Below are 15,145 nucleotides of genomic sequence, written 5' to 3' on the forward strand. Positions count from 1 at the left end.
TTATTGGTTCCATTACCAATTCAGTAGAATTCAATTCAGTTAACATTTTGAACTATCATTTTACAGGATCATGGAAATATAGAAGACAAAAACAAATCAGCCCCTGCCCTCAAGGTACACAATTTGTGAAAGAAAGTTAGGAATTAGAAAAGAAAATTAAATTTCCAGATCAGTTGTTGACACCACCTGAGGCTTTTTCTGCTAATTTAAAATGATAAAAGAAAAAAATTGAATGAATGTGCTTTGTATTGAACTGTTTATAAAAGACATTAAGTTTTAAATTAAAACAAATCATTCTTCTGAACTTTTTAGAATTTTCAATCCTCGTTGTTTTGGAAGGTTAATTGACAACTGTGGAAAGAATGGATTGGGGGAGGAAAAAACACTTAACTGAGAACAAAATGGGAAGATCATGCAAAAGAGAAGAAGTAATGAGATCCCATTGTAGATGCACCGAGAAGCACAAACCTTGGTCTGGAGATGGCCCTCACATGGGGCATGGGTTCCCTTAAACCAAGTGGCCATGCAGATCCATTTTAATCTCAAATTCTTGGACTTTCCATGAGGAGATTGAAGAGAGAAAAGCACGGGACTTTTGGTGGGAACTGATGGGGGCAGGGTATAGGAAAGGCTTTCCTTACAGATACCCAGAATGCTTGGGATGGTGGAATCCAACCATTCAAAAAGCCACCAAATTGAACTCCGGGACCAGGACTTTGCAGCTGGGAAGAGTTCCAAGTAGAACTTGAATTCTGAGGCACGGTAATTCCACCTTTCTGGGAGGCTCTGGAGGGGTGGGCACTCCTAAAAAGGAGGCCTTCTCTCAGAAGCACTTTGAATAAAGTGAAGTCTCTTTTCTTAGCTCTGCAGAAAAAACAATAAAAGGGAATGCTCTCTTAAGAACTTGGCATTTGAGCAGAACTGGCATCTGTTGGAAGTCCTGGGAAACCATCTTCAAGTTTGCCACACCCCCAAGCCGAAGGACCCCCCTGAAAGGCAAATGTCTCAGGTCAGAACCCATTTAAGCCAGCAAGGCTAATTGGAAACCTCCGCCCCGCTGGCAGGTGCTGGAGGACAGAGGCCACCACCACCGTCCTGAGCCCTGTGAAGCGACCGATAGTTTGAGGTTGCCAAACTGAGCATCGGTTCCCGAAAACTTCCAAAGCAGGAAGAAGATCCAGCCTTCAGAAGCTTGCAAACACCTTGGAAAAAAAACTTCTTGTTAAAAAAAGGCCCGTTAGCGGGAGGGAATGATCTAAGAAATACCAGAATGGGATTCCTTCATTTAAACCAAATGTCATCATCTGGAAAGGATGAAGCAAGAAAAAAAAAAAAGGACAACCCTTCTCTAAAGGAAACCTTCGGGAACCCCAATTCCAGGATCAAACCCCCAATCTGGATCTTTAAAAATCAAGCATTCTGAAAACCGTCAGTTTTCCCAAAAGGGCCAACACTCATCCCAGATGAGTTTCCCATCTCTGGCATATGAACACTCAACCAATTCAAGTGGACATGGGATGGACCCCATCACCTTCCGTGGACCTGGATCTGAAAGTGGGTTGGAAAAACTGGCGGGGGCCCCACATGGTGGGAACTTACCTTATATTTCCTTTAAACAGCCTTCACTCAGGAAACAACTGGAAAGGGGATGACACAGCTCTGGACACATTCCCAAACCATTTGAGGATAAAAGTCATGGGAGAAAACGTGCTCTGTCTTTTTTCCCGATTGTCAAAAGGGAAAGATTAAACTACCGGGATCATTGAACCAAAAAAAAAGGTTTATTCCCAGGTTGGGAACCTAAATATAAAACGGATTTGCCCTTTTATAATTTCTCCAATTTCTTATTTATCAAATTTTCATTTTGCCCTTTACACCCCTTTTTTCCTGGCCCCCCCCCAAAACAAACCTTTCCCATGACCTCTGTCCATAATTCTTTGTCTTGTGCACCTTTATTTTCCAAAAACTCCCCAAACCCCCTGGTATTTTTTCCATTTCCAACTTCCCTGCAAGAAAAACATCACCAACCAATTTCCCACCCCCAAAAAACTATTACAAGTATTTTGCCTTCTCTTTCATGGATTGGGTCAAAACAAAATTTAATTTTTTCAGCAATTAAAACAAAAACAACTCACATGAGGACTTTGTTTTAAACCTTAAATTTATAAAAATTCTTCCCAAAAAAATTTCCAAATCCCTTTCTTTTAAACCTAATTATTTAAACTTTTTTACCCCATTTAATAAAAAAAAAATTTACTTTTTTGGGTTTTATTTATATCTTTCTTAATTTCTTTTTCCTTTTGTTCCCTTTTTTTTTTCCTTGGGGTTTTGCAGGCAAATTATTTCACAATAATTTAAATTTTCAAAAATCTTCATCCCTTTAAAAAAAAACATTTAAAAACCAAAAAACTTGGTTTCTCTCCCCTTCCATTATTGTTTTTTAATTCACCTCTACAGTATCAAAACAAAAAACTATGCAATTTTAAAACCATTAAAAGTTAAATACTTTGTTAACGGGAAATCACAAAGTCCCCTTCTTAACTGAAATTACTATAATTTCACCCTTTTGTTCACTTTTTAAAATTAAGCTTTACTCTTGGGACCACTAAACCATTTTTTATCTTTAACTACTCCTCTTTCATTATTGGGCTTTTAAAAAAAATTCGCAGAACCCACTTTACAATCAATCAACCCTAATTCCCATACATTCAAAACAGTTTCCAGGGAACCCCCCCATTTTTTCTCACCTTCCCCCCCTCTTTTTAAATTGCCCCTCTCTTGGCCTTCCCATTTGTAACGGGGCATTATACAAAAACAACACCAATCACCAAACACTACAAAAAAAGGGGAAACAGGAACAGGAAAGAAAAGGAAAAAAAAAAAAAAAAAAAAATAAAGGGAAAGGGGAATTTAAAAAAAAAGGGAAATAAAAAAAAAAAAGGGGAAAAAGAAAGAAAAAAAGGGAAAAGGAAAGAAGGGAAAAAAGAAAAGGGGGAAAAAAAAGGAAGGTGGAAAAGGAAAAAGGGAAATTTTCCAGGGGCTATTCCATTTTAAACCACTTTATCACAAACAATTTTATCCCCTTCTCCAAAATAATAAAAACGGGGGGTTCCACAATTTAAAAAAGAATGAAGGGGAAAAAGGAAAAACATAAACATTAACAAATAATAATACAAATTGGTCTTTAACCAAAATTCAAAACTCCCCATAAAAAGAAATTGCAAATATTAAACAAATCCCACAAATTTTGTTTCAGGAAACACACCAACGGGAATCATAAGGTAAATAAAATTAAAAATCTATACCAATAATCAAAAAATTAATCCTAATCCCAATCAACAAAAACAAAATTATCAATTAAAAAAGAAAAAGGGCATTATCTTTTACTAAAAATAAATATCAATATTAAAACAAAAAAAGTTTGCATCAAATTTTAAAAGTAAAAAAACTGCAAAAAAGAACAAAATTTAATATGCCGTCTCAACCCACTCTCAAAATTAATAACAAACCACAAAATTAAAAAAAAAATCAAAAAGTAAAAAAACAAAATTAAAGGTCCTAGAAAAAAAAAACGGAACGAAAAAACACTTTCTTTTCGGGTAAAGAAAACCGGGTGGGGGAAAAGGTTAAAAATTTAAAGCCCATTACCTTGGCAAAAACACCAATTCCAACAAATCTTTCCCTTCTCTCTTTCCCTCATCTTCCCCCTTCCTAGTCTCCTTACCATTCCCGTTTGGATCCACTACCAAAGCCCCCGGTTACATTCCCCATCCAATCTATTTTGGTGGAAGACACAGAACTGGGGACATGATCTGTCCTGAATGTGGACTGGTTGTTGGTGATTGTGTTATAGATGTGGGATCTGAATGAAGAACATTCAGCAATGACAAAATTACCAAAGACCCATCTCGGGTTGGAGACTCAGAATCCTCTCCTGTGTGATGGAGACCCCCAAACAAAGGGTCTAGAAGCTTTTTGATGTTTGGAAATTAAAGTATCAAAATCACAGAACAATGAGCAGTTCTGATCTGAAGATGAATGCTTTCAAAGAAATTACTACTATGGCAGACAGAATCAACCTCCCTCGAAATATGGTTGATCGAACAAATTATTTATTCAAGCAAGTATATGAACAGAAGAGGCTGAAGGGAAGAGCTAATGATGCCATAGCTTCTGCTTGTCTCTATATTGCCTGTAGACAAGAGGGTGTTCCTAAAACATTTAAAGAAATATGTGCAGTTTCACAGATTTCCAAGAAAGAAATAGGCCAGTGTTTTAAGCTAATTTTGAAGGCTTTAGAAACCAGTGTGGATTTGATCACAGCAGGGGATTTCACGTCAAGGTTTTGTTCCAACCTTGGTCTCCCTAAACAAATACAGATGGCAGCTGCACATACTGCCCGGAAAACTGTGGAGCTGGACTTGGTGCCCAGCAGAAGTCCCATTTCTGTGGGCTCGAAAATTTATATGGCTTCCCAAGCTTTCCCAGGAAAAAGGACCAGAAAGAAATTTGGAGAATTTGGGTTGTGATGTTACAATCCGGCAGTCTTACACACTCCTCTATCCTCAAGCCCCAGATCTGTTTCCTGCAGACTTCAAATTCAACACCCCTGTGGACAAACTACCCCAATTGTAAATCACTACATACAAAGAATAAAAGAGAGAAGCGGTTCAGCAAATCTGCCATTACAGCATTCCCAGTGTTCTACCTCATCATACTTCCCTCACTTGTATATAAATGGGGCCTTTTTCCAACTCTCCCCTGGAGCCAAACTTGGTCAAATAGAATTCTGAAAGAAGCTCTAACCCTGGTTTTTGACACATCCTCTATTATTATGCATAGATTTGCAAAGAACAATGGAAAGTGGAGATTAAAAGTTCCCCCTATCGGCTCAGTTTTGATATCCTTGGGGAGTTCCAAATGTAATCCAAGAAACTGAGAAGACAGAAAGAAAACAATTTAATATTTATCAAATGGAAGATTTTTTGGGACCAAATGACCATAACCCCAGGGCTGAATAACTCATCTAAGAATCCACCCTATATCCAGACAGCAAGATTTTTTATAGGATAATAAGAACAATGACATAATACCGGAGGTACCTGGATGGGGATAACCTAATGAGGGGAGGCACCTAAGACACAATGGAGGGAGGTACTGGAGAGGCTCCTGATATTCTAATGATGTCTAAAATGGATAGACCTTTATCCTGTCAAACATTAAGAAGGAATTATTATAGCCTAAAAATATAAAACCTTTAACTCAGAAAACATCAAGAGGGAAAAGTTGTAACTTGAGACAGAGTAACTGAATAGGACAATGGAGAAACTAAGTCAGAGCATTAAAAGGGAACTGTTGCACAACAAACTTATGCAGAATATCCTATATAAAATACCCTAATCCCACATAAAGGAATCCAAGAAGTTCTTAAAAATATTAATTAAACTTTAGAAATAACCCTACCAAGTTATAGATCACATTTATGACCATATTCCTTAACCAAGGAAACCATTATGTATCAAAAGAAACAAATATTCAGTCAATTAACTTAAAAGTAGGCCTGTCTCTTTAAATCAGTTTTCTCCTTTCAGCCAAGAACCAGGCAGCTGCAACTTGATAAAAAATAGCTAGAATGGTCTCTCCCCAGGAAACAACTCTGTGGTCATTGCTTCTCCATTTAAAATTGATTTGTGACTTGGATCTCCAAAGGAAAGAGCAATCAGTGGTTTGGAGTGGTTTTAGTTTCTAGGCAAGATTTAGTAGAGGCAGTTGAAGCCAGTCAAACATTGACCATTGCATAATGGCCAGAGAGTGGCTTGACTGTCAGTACTTTGTTTACCTGTTGATCTACCAGTTAGAACTGTCTTATATTTTCCAAAGGAAGTCCTAATAATCTACTGTCGGGTCAATGAGAAGGAAAACACACCTAAGTTTAGAAAGCCCTGTTGGTCCTCACTCAGTGTCTCTGTTCATTGACAGACAGAAGTGAAAGTCCAAATGTCTTGGTTACTGATAACCTAAGCAGTAACATGTGGCCATGTTCAGGTTCCTGGATTTTGCCTGCAGATGTCAGCCATCTTAATAGTATACAAATGTCTGTTAGTAAAATGATATCTTCTCCACGAGAAAAAATGTCCCTTGGTTGCAATTCTATTCACCACAGTCTGAATCAGTATATTGCATAACTTTGTTAAATTGGCCACACTCTTATACCCAACTTCTACCTACATTTCACCCTTTTCATCTTGCCTTACAAAGGACTGTTCTCTACCACTCTGAGAAGCAAAGAAAACATAGAAGATTCAAAAAGAAAGTGATAAATAAAGTTCATCATAAAAATCAGTAAAGAACATAGCAATAATTTTTTTTAAAAAGATATCAAAATACTTCTAAGAGAATGTGAATATATATAGTAAGAAATATTTGAAAACAATTAAAATTTTATTTTTATACACAACATAGGCTTCAGAGAAGTATTTAATAACATCAACATATCTGATATTGTCAAATTCATTTACCTGTTACCAATATTATACTGTTTTACAATAGTGTAAACTTCTGTGGGGGCAGGGGAAACTGAATGCTATGTATATTTCATATCTTTTACAGATGCCCAAATGGAAAGTCTTCCCATTATTTGCTGAAACTTTTCTTTTCATCATTTTTTTAGTTTCTAGCATATTCCATTGAATCTTGAGACCATAATGTTCATACCCATTCTCCAAATGATACATACCCCATTTGATTTCCAGCTTCTTGACCCAAATAAAGAACTGCGCCCAACATCTTTGTGTACGTGATTTCTTTTCCCTATTCTTTGATGGTTTTTGTTTCAGGCTTTATTTTGGTCAATTACACCTATTCACCAACTGCTTGTCATTTGAAGCTCAATAAAATTTTACATTCTAATTTTCATTCATATCCATAAGTAATACATATTAGCACTCATTTCCTTCTCACATCATTTTTCTGGAGTCCATCAAACCCCAGTGTTCTTTAGGATGGTAACAATATTATGACTTGAATTTTTAAAGGGATGTGGTCTAAAACACAATTAGTGGAAAGGGCAGAGCCAAGAAGGGGCAGAGAGAAACCAGGAAGTTGTTTGCTAGATTCTTGAAAATGCTTTAGATTCCTTGAAGACATGAAGATAATTTTAGAAAAGTTAAATTCATTGAAACAAAGAACTTTGCCAAGAAAACACCAAACGACAAAACAAAGAGCTTGACACAAAGGAAAGAAATGAACATTAAGATATAAATAAGCACACCAAAAAGTAGAATTCATTTCACATTTTTATTAAATGAGGCAAAAGAAAGGTTAACAATTAAAAGGAAAGGAATTGGAAAAGATTGAAATCTCTGGCTTTTGAAGAACTTTGATAAATTCTAGGAAGGCTATAAAAGCCATAGTCCTCATGGGAGTTGTTCATTATGTTTTTAGCTGCTGAAAAAAGAATTGATATATTGTGAAATGTCATAGACAGAATCCACTGAGAATCAGAAGGCACAACATACTTGGGAATAGTCCTCTTCAGCTTGCAGGGTAAAAGGCAAGCCATCTAGAAGTCGCTGATGCTCCTTCACTTGCAGAGGAAGTTTGGAAATGGAAAAACACCTGCCAGGGAGCCTAGTGGTGGGTTGAGAATTCCTCCTTGGAGAAATGCTCAGAGAGATGAATAACAGCAAGCACAAAGATGAGAATCCTCTGGACAGAGCGTCATGGGACCAGGCTTTGTTCCTGGAAGTGGGGGGCCAGGAGAAAATATGGGTGTAACAGGTGCTATGAATGAAATATCAGAGAATTGATAAATAAGAGAGCTCTGGAGAACATTATAAAAGGCAAGAGTGCCAGTTTGGTATTCTAGGTAGAGGCCTACCCTGGGAATACGGCTTTTCAGTCTGTGGTTCAGTGATCCAGGATAGGATTGCAAAAAATAATCCTCTTCCTTCTTGACACATTGCAGGAAGAAGACAGAGGGACAATGGTTCTTGTCCCTCTTGCTGCCACTTCCTCTCTTCAAGTTCGGTGTGTGGATCCCTAGCATCCACTGAGGCAGTTGTGTCACATCCACCTCCCAGTATTGTCTGCCTGAGCCAAAGGCCTGATCAGCAAGGACGATGGGAAGATCAGAGTCATCACCAGGTTGGCTGTCCTGCTGCCAGCCTTCTCCAGCTCTCACGCTCTTCAGATCCTCAGCCACAATCAGGCAAGGACTGGCTGATGTGGGCTCCATCCTGACATCCACTCTGAAGCGGTTGAGCATCTCTATCATGCCAGAGACGGGACACACTCTCAGCTCTGGGATGGCCACCTTGGCTCTTTGGGACAGCACTGACTTGCTCCTTTTCAGCAACTGCTTCACATCCCGCAGCAGATCCAGATTAGGCTGGCACTCTGCTTCCTGGAGATCTAGCATGAGTTCCTCAAGACTTCTCCTTTGCTGAAAGAGTCTGTTGTGCTCCATGCTTTCTTCTTGCTCAATCCTATCAAAAGGGCATTGCTTGAATAAGTAGCGGTTGTAGGGTTTGAAGTATTCTTCTGTAATCATCCCTCCCCAGTTCACAAGAGGCCTGTGATCAGCAAGAAGTTTCTCTGCTTCTTCAAAGTGCTTCTCCAAGCATCTCTGAATGTGCTGCAGCTTCTTCCTGAAATTGGGAGCAGCTTCTTGTACAGGAGTGTGCCTGTGAGCCCCATGCTCTGGGGTTTGGCAACAGCTCTCACAGAGCAATGTCTGGTCATCTTCACAGAAGAACTCCAGGACTTGGTGGTGAGTGGCACAGCGCCTCTGTCCTCCAGCACTCTGCACCAGCTGGGAGCTGAGCTGCTTCCCCAATTCAGTCAGCTCTGCTAGGCTCCCATTAATTAATGAGAAGTCTCTGACCTGAGACATTTGCCTGCATTCAGGGCAGAAGAAAGCTGTAGCTGTCGAGCTTGGGAGACATGCTCGGCAAAAGCTGTGCCCACACCCGATGGTGACTGGCTCACAGAAGTACTTCCAACAGATGCTACAGGTGATCTGGCTCTGCAATTGCTGCAGCATTTCCACAGAAGCAGCAGCCATTCTCCTCTCTACTTGCTTCTTTTCTGCAGCAGCTGAGATGAAGACACTTCACTTCTATTCCAAGCAGTGCTTCTGAGCAGAAGAAGGCTCTCCTTTTATAGAAGGTAGCCCCACCCCTCTAGACCCTTCCAGACAAGGTGTGAATTTCCCCCATTCTGAAGTTCTACCTGTGAACTCTTCCCAGTTGCAATAGTCCCAAGAAACCGGAGTTCACAGGTTTAGGTGGCTCCTTTGTGTGGAAGGATTGCACCATCCTGATGTGTTCCCCTGTCTCTTAGAAAGAAGCCTCTGAAAACAAGGAGGTTCAGTTTTTCAGTCTGATGTGTGCAAGGACCCTGTGTAAACACAAGAATCCACAAGTACCTTCTCTCCTTTACCCTGCCATACCCAATCAGTTCCAAGTCTCTCTGAGAATCCTCTGCATCTCTCCCTTTAATCCACTTATGGAGAATCACAGAATTTGAGATGAGAAATGCTCTTCCATGGTCATTTAGTGCAAAGAACCCATTCTCATGATTAGGGCCATCACCATGATCCAAGAAATTGCTGCCCATGGCTAAGACACACTGTGAAATCACCATTTTGGAAGCCAAACACAAACAAGGATTTATTTATTTGTAAGACTTGAGGTGTGTTCAATGCAAAGGAGTGCCTAAAGAGGTTCACAGAAGATTCCCAAATTCGTGGAAGCTACAACATTTTGAGTCTGCACTCCAGTTCCTTGTCCTGGTCTCCCTATCCCCCTGCCTGTTTGAAACAGACCTGTTCTGAAATTCTTCCAAGGTATCTTCTAGAAATGTGTTGTACTAAAAATATTTGTGGATTCTTTGACTTCAAAATCAGTTTACAGGCTTCATCTTCTGTTGGTTTGAGAGAAGGTTAGAGAAGGGTACAGAGAATCCTGTCTGCTCTTCTCCACCTTGGTTCCACCCTCTGCCATGCCCTTTTCACAAAACTTGAATCCTTCCTTCTTTTTTTTACCAGGCACTCTCAATCATTAAAGCCTCCTCCTAGCCCATTTCTAAACAAATATCTCTCCACTTCCAAGAAAGATCGTGAGGATTTCAAAGGAGATCATGGTTGTGGAAAAATAGAGCTTCCCCTCTCAATCCCATCCTTCTCCCAGATGGTAATAGCAGCCTTTGAAGGAGTCCCTGACACTGGGATAACTTAAATAAGATACAGACATATCAGTTAGTACTTGATCAACTGGAGCAATAAGTGGAATGAAAAAAAAAAACCAGCACTTGTCTTCCCAATCTTGTAGCCTTCATTGGAGTTCTCATTACTCAATTCAGTAGAATTCAATTCAGTTAATATTTTAGCCACCTATCATTTTACAGGCATCATGGAAGATAGTAGAAGACAAAAACAAATCAGCCCCTGCCCTCAAGGTACATAAGTTGTGAAAGAAAGGTAGGACTTGGGAAAGAAAATTAAATTTCCAGATAAGTTGTTGACACTACCTGAGGCTTTTTCTGTTCATTTAAAATGATAAAAGAAAAAAAAATTGAATTAATGTGCTTTGTATGTACAACTGTTTATAAAAATGATATTATGTTGCTTAAATTAAGAAACAAATCAGTTTTTCTGTTACACTTTTTTAGACATTTTCAATCCTCAATTTGCTTGTGGAAGGTTAATTGACAACTGTGGAAAGAATGGATTAGGGAGGAAGAAGACACTTAACTGAGACACAAATGAGAAGATCACTGCAGTAGAGAAGTAATGAGTATCCCATTGTAGATGCACCCTAGAAGGGACAGCCACTTCTTGGATGCTGGAGATGGCCCTCATCATGGGCATGGGTTCCTTAAACCAAGTGGCCATGCAGATCCATTTTTAATCTCAAATTCTGTGACTTTCCATGAGGAGATTGAAGAGAGAAAAGCACTGGACTTTTGGAGTGTGGAACTGATGGGGTAAGGCAGGGTATAGGAAAGAAAGCTCTTCCTTACAGATACCCAGAATGCTTCAGGATGGTGGAATCCAAACATTCAAAGGAGCCACCTAAAGCTGTGAACTCTGGGATTCTCAGGACTATTGCAGCTGGGAAGAGTTCACAGGTAGAACTTCAGAATTCTGGGACAGGGGAATTTACACCTTGTTTGGAAGGATCTAGAGGGGTGGGGCTACCTCCTATAAAAGGAGAGCCTTCTTCTGCTCAGAAGAACTGCTTGGAATAGAAGTGAAGTGTCTTCATCTCAGCTGCTGCAGAAAAGAAGCAAGTGGAGAGAGGAGATGGCTGCTGCTTCTGAAGAAATGCTGCAGGAATTGCAGGGCCAGCTCACCTGTAGCATCTGTTGGAAGTACTTCTGGGAGCCAGTCACCATCGGGTGTGGGCACAGCTTTTGCCGAGCATGTCTCCCAAGCTCGACAGGTGCAGCTTTCTCCTGCCCTGAATGCAGGCAAGTGTCTCAGGTCAGAGACTTCCCATTAATTAATGGGAGCCTAGCAGAGCTGACTGAATTGGGGAAAGGGCTCAGCTCCCAGCAGTTGCAGAGTGCTAGAGGACAGAGGCGTTGTGCCACTCACCACCAAGTCCTGGAGTTCTTCTGTGAAGATGACCAGACATTGCTCTGTGAGAGCTGTTGCCAAACCCCAGAGCATGGGGCTCACAGGCACTCTCCTGTACAAAAAGCTGCTCCCAATTGCAGGAAGAAGATCCAGTACCTTCAGAATTGCTTGCAGAAGCACTTTAAGGAAACTAAGAAACTTCTTGTTAAGGAAAAGAGACCCGTTATTGACTGGGAGGAGATGATCCACAGAGAATACCTAGAATGGGATTCCTTCATGTGGCCACAGGAATGTCATCTGGAAAGAATGAAGCAAGAAAAAAAGAACAAGAAGAACAGACTGTCCCAGCAAAAAAGAAGCCTTCAGGACCTCATGCTAGATCTCCAGGAAGCAGAGTGCCAGCCCAATCTGGATCTGCTGCGGGAGATAAAGCAGTTGCTGGAAAGGAGCAAGTCAGTGTTGTCCCAAAGGGCCAAGGCACTCATCCCAGAGCTGAGAGTGTATCCCATCTCTGGCATGATAGAGACGCTCAACCATTTCAGAGTGGACCTCAGGATGGAACCCACATCAGCCTGTCCTTTTGTGATTCTTTCTCAGGATCTGAAGAGTGCAAGAGTTGGACAAGGCTGGCAGGTGGACACCCAGCATGGTGATGACTCTGACCTTCACATTGTCCTTGCTGAGCAGGCCTTCAGCTCAGGCAGACAGTACTGGGAGGTGGATGTGACACAGCTGCCTCAGTGGACACTGGGGATTTACACAACCTATTTGAGGACGGACAGTCATGGGAGAATAACTAAAGATGCCTCTGTCTTTTTCCTGCAATGTGTCAAGAGGGAAGAGGATTACTTTTTGCAATCCTACCCTGGATCACTGAACCACAGATTGAAAAGCCGTATTCCCAGGGTAGGCCTCTACCTAGAATACCAAACTGGCATTCTTGCCTTTTATGATGTTCTCCAGAGTTCTCTTATTTATCAGTTACCTGATATTTCATTCGTAGCACCTGTTACACCCATGTTTTTTCCTGGCCCCCCACTTCCAGGAACAAAGCCTGGTCCCATGACGCTCTGTCCAGAGGATTCTCATCTTTGTGCTTGCTGCTATTCATCTCTCTGAGCGTTTCTCCAAGGAGGAATTCTCAACCCACCACTAGGCTCCCTGGCTGATGTTTTTCCATTTCCAAACTTCCCCTGCAAGAGAAGAAGCATCACCAACTTCTAGATGGCTTGCCTTTCACCCTGCAAGCTGAAGAGGACTATTCACAAGTATGTTGTGCCTTCTCATTGCCAGTGGATGCTGTCTGTGAAATTTCACAATATTTCAATTTTTTTTCAGCAGTTAAAAACATAATGAACAACTCCCATGAGGACTATGGCTTGTATAGCCCTCCTAGAATTTATGAAAGTTCTTCAAAAGCCATAGATTTCAATCTTTTCCTTTCTTTAGGCAACTCGAATTACTGTTAACCTTTCTTTTACCCCATTTAATAAAAATGTGAAATGAATTCTAGCTTTTGGTGTGCTTATTTATATCTTTCTTAATGTTCATTTCTTTCCTTTGTGTCAAGCTCTTTGTTTCTCGGTAAAGAACCTAAAACAACCTCCTGGTTTCTCTCTGCCCCTTCCATTGATTGTGTTTAATTCAGCCTTGTACAGTATCAAAATTCAACAACAGGAAACTATTCATGGGGAATTGTTACAACTCATTATAGAAGTGAGATACTTTGTTAGACTTGGAAGATCACAAAGTCTGCCTGGTATGGCAGTTAATGCCGAAATGTGACTATAGATTTCACTCTTTGTGTGTCACTGTTGTAAAGATTAATGAATCTGATTACTCTTGGGACCAGCTAAGAGCTCATTTGTTTAGGGTGCTTTAACTACTCTCAAATTATCATTGACGTGGCAGCTTTTGAAAAAGAATCATTCAGGACATGAACCCAGCTTCTACAGATCAATCAGACCCTAAGGGTATTCAGACCCTAAGGGTATCCCTGATGACATTCAGAAACTAATGTTCCAGGGAACCCTGCCTTCATGGCACTGATTGCTCACCTTCCTTGGCCCTATTCTCGCTGTGCTATTGTTATTCATGCTCTGTGGCCTGGTCCCTTGGATTTGTGGAGTAGCAGGGGGCATTTACAGGCAGAGAGCGGGTCTCTAATCACCAGATGCATCTGCAGCAAATAAAGGAAAGAAAAGAGAGAGGGGTAAGGAGGCAGGAAGGCAGTGAGTGAGGAAGAGAGAAGAAAAAGAAAGTAACAAAGGGAAGAAAAAATGAAGGAAGGGAGGTAGGGAGTGGATGTCGAAGAGAGGAGAGGAGGAATGGAGACATAAGGAAGAAAGAAGGGAGGGAGAGAAGGGAAAAAAGAATGGAATTTGGGAGAAAGGAAGGTAGAAGAAGAGAGGAAGAGAGGGACAAAGGGAGGGAAGGAGGAAAATAGGAAGGTAGAAGAAGGGAAGGAGTTTTCCAGCTGACTAATTCCAGTTTGTGGGCCAGCTTTACTCACAAAGGGAAGTGTTTATCCTTCATTCTCCAAGAAGATTATGATGTCAGGGATGATATGCAAATGAATTGGATTTAAGTGAGGGAGGTCTGTGCAAGGTCACCTGCTTCACTTTCTCCAGAGCCATCTGGATTCAGTGGTCAGATAGAGATTAGGACAACTGGAGATCAATGGAAGAGAGTGGACATTCAATGTACGGGAGCCATTATTGTTGCCTTATATTTGATAAATCTAAACATTTAAATTTAATTAAATTAAAAAGAAATCATTTTTTGCTGTGGAGGTTGTCTGGAGGCAGCCTTAGTCTCAGTTGAAATAAATAATTACTACAAAATCACAGCCAGCTGATAAAAGTGTAAACGTTTATTTCTCCTTCCAAAGGAGCCTGGTTAGTTGAGGCCTATCTCTCTGCTTGGTTCCAAGAGATCTTGCTGCTTTGTCCTTGGCTTCTGCCTCTGCTTTCTTCAGCCTCCAGCCAGCACCAAGTTGGAAGATGCAATGACTCTCTTGCCTCGAAGATAGGGCTTGTGGGTTCCAAGAGCTCTCTCCGACTCCAAGTAAATCTCTCTCGAGCTCCCAGAGTTTCTAGTAACTCCTCAAGTAACTAACTCCAGTCAGTCCCACAAGAAGAACTAAGCTCAAGCTTCAAAAGCTCCCTATATATGTGATCTCCCAAAGGTTAACTCTACCTTCTGGAGAGAGAGGGATTCTGGGTTATCTCCCAGAGTGCTCTCTGGCCCTAGGGAGGGGTGAATTCGGACTAAGCCCTGCATCCTCCCAAACGTGTGAACTCCATTGAGTACTTAGATACTTATGAGCTCTCTAGAGGTGTGAACACAAGCATTGTTTCTATCAATTCCACCTAGTACCTTGTTTCAAGTTCTGGCCCAAAATATCTCTTTCTAAGATCAAATCAACTCCAATGGCTTAACACTTTGTAAAGATTCCAACACTTTGCTACAATGGAAATTTTTCTAAGCTTCAAAATGATTGAGTGGAGAAGGTGAGTTTGAAGCTACATTGAAAAGGGTTTGGTCTTCCATACCCAGAATCCA

General features: G+C 40.7%; 2 protein-coding genes and 1 pseudogene across 2 annotated transcripts; 2 read left to right on the top strand and 1 right to left on the bottom strand.

Annotated features, from left to right (window-relative positions):
• Positions 1 to 1,512: 1,512 nt before the first annotated feature.
• On the top strand, positions 1,513 to 4,635 carry LOC100923689 (annotated as a pseudogene).
• A 3,031-nt stretch (positions 4,636 to 7,666) lies between these two features.
• LOC116422595 (E3 ubiquitin-protein ligase TRIM21-like) lies at positions 7,667 to 9,064 on the bottom strand. The gene has a single exon (XM_031961435.1). It carries the CDS (start codon positions 9,062 to 9,064, stop codon positions 7,667 to 7,669), a length of 1,398 nt encoding a protein of 465 aa, XP_031817295.1.
• A 2,241-nt stretch (positions 9,065 to 11,305) lies between these two features.
• On the top strand, positions 11,306 to 12,700 carry LOC116422596 (tripartite motif-containing protein 64-like). Its single transcript, XM_031961436.1, has one exon. The coding sequence runs from the start codon at positions 11,306 to 11,308 to the stop codon at positions 12,698 to 12,700; it is 1,395 nt and encodes a 464-aa protein (XP_031817296.1).
• The last annotated feature ends 2,445 nt before the right edge of the window (positions 12,701 to 15,145 follow it).

The sequence above is a fragment of the Sarcophilus harrisii genome, chromosome 3 (genome assembly GCF_902635505.1).
Source record: "Sarcophilus harrisii chromosome 3, mSarHar1.11, whole genome shotgun sequence".
Classification (NCBI taxonomy): domain Eukaryota; kingdom Metazoa; phylum Chordata; class Mammalia; order Dasyuromorphia; family Dasyuridae; genus Sarcophilus; species Sarcophilus harrisii.

Bases quoted from the DNA above. Each gene is read 5' to 3' on its own strand.
- LOC116422595 (XM_031961435.1), bottom strand. From the start codon at position 9,064: ATGGCTGCTGCTTCTGTGGAAATGCTGCAGCAATTGCAGAGCCAGATC.
- LOC116422596 (XM_031961436.1), top strand. From the start codon at position 11,306: ATGGCTGCTGCTTCTGAAGAAATGCTGCAGGAATTGCAGGGCCAGCTC.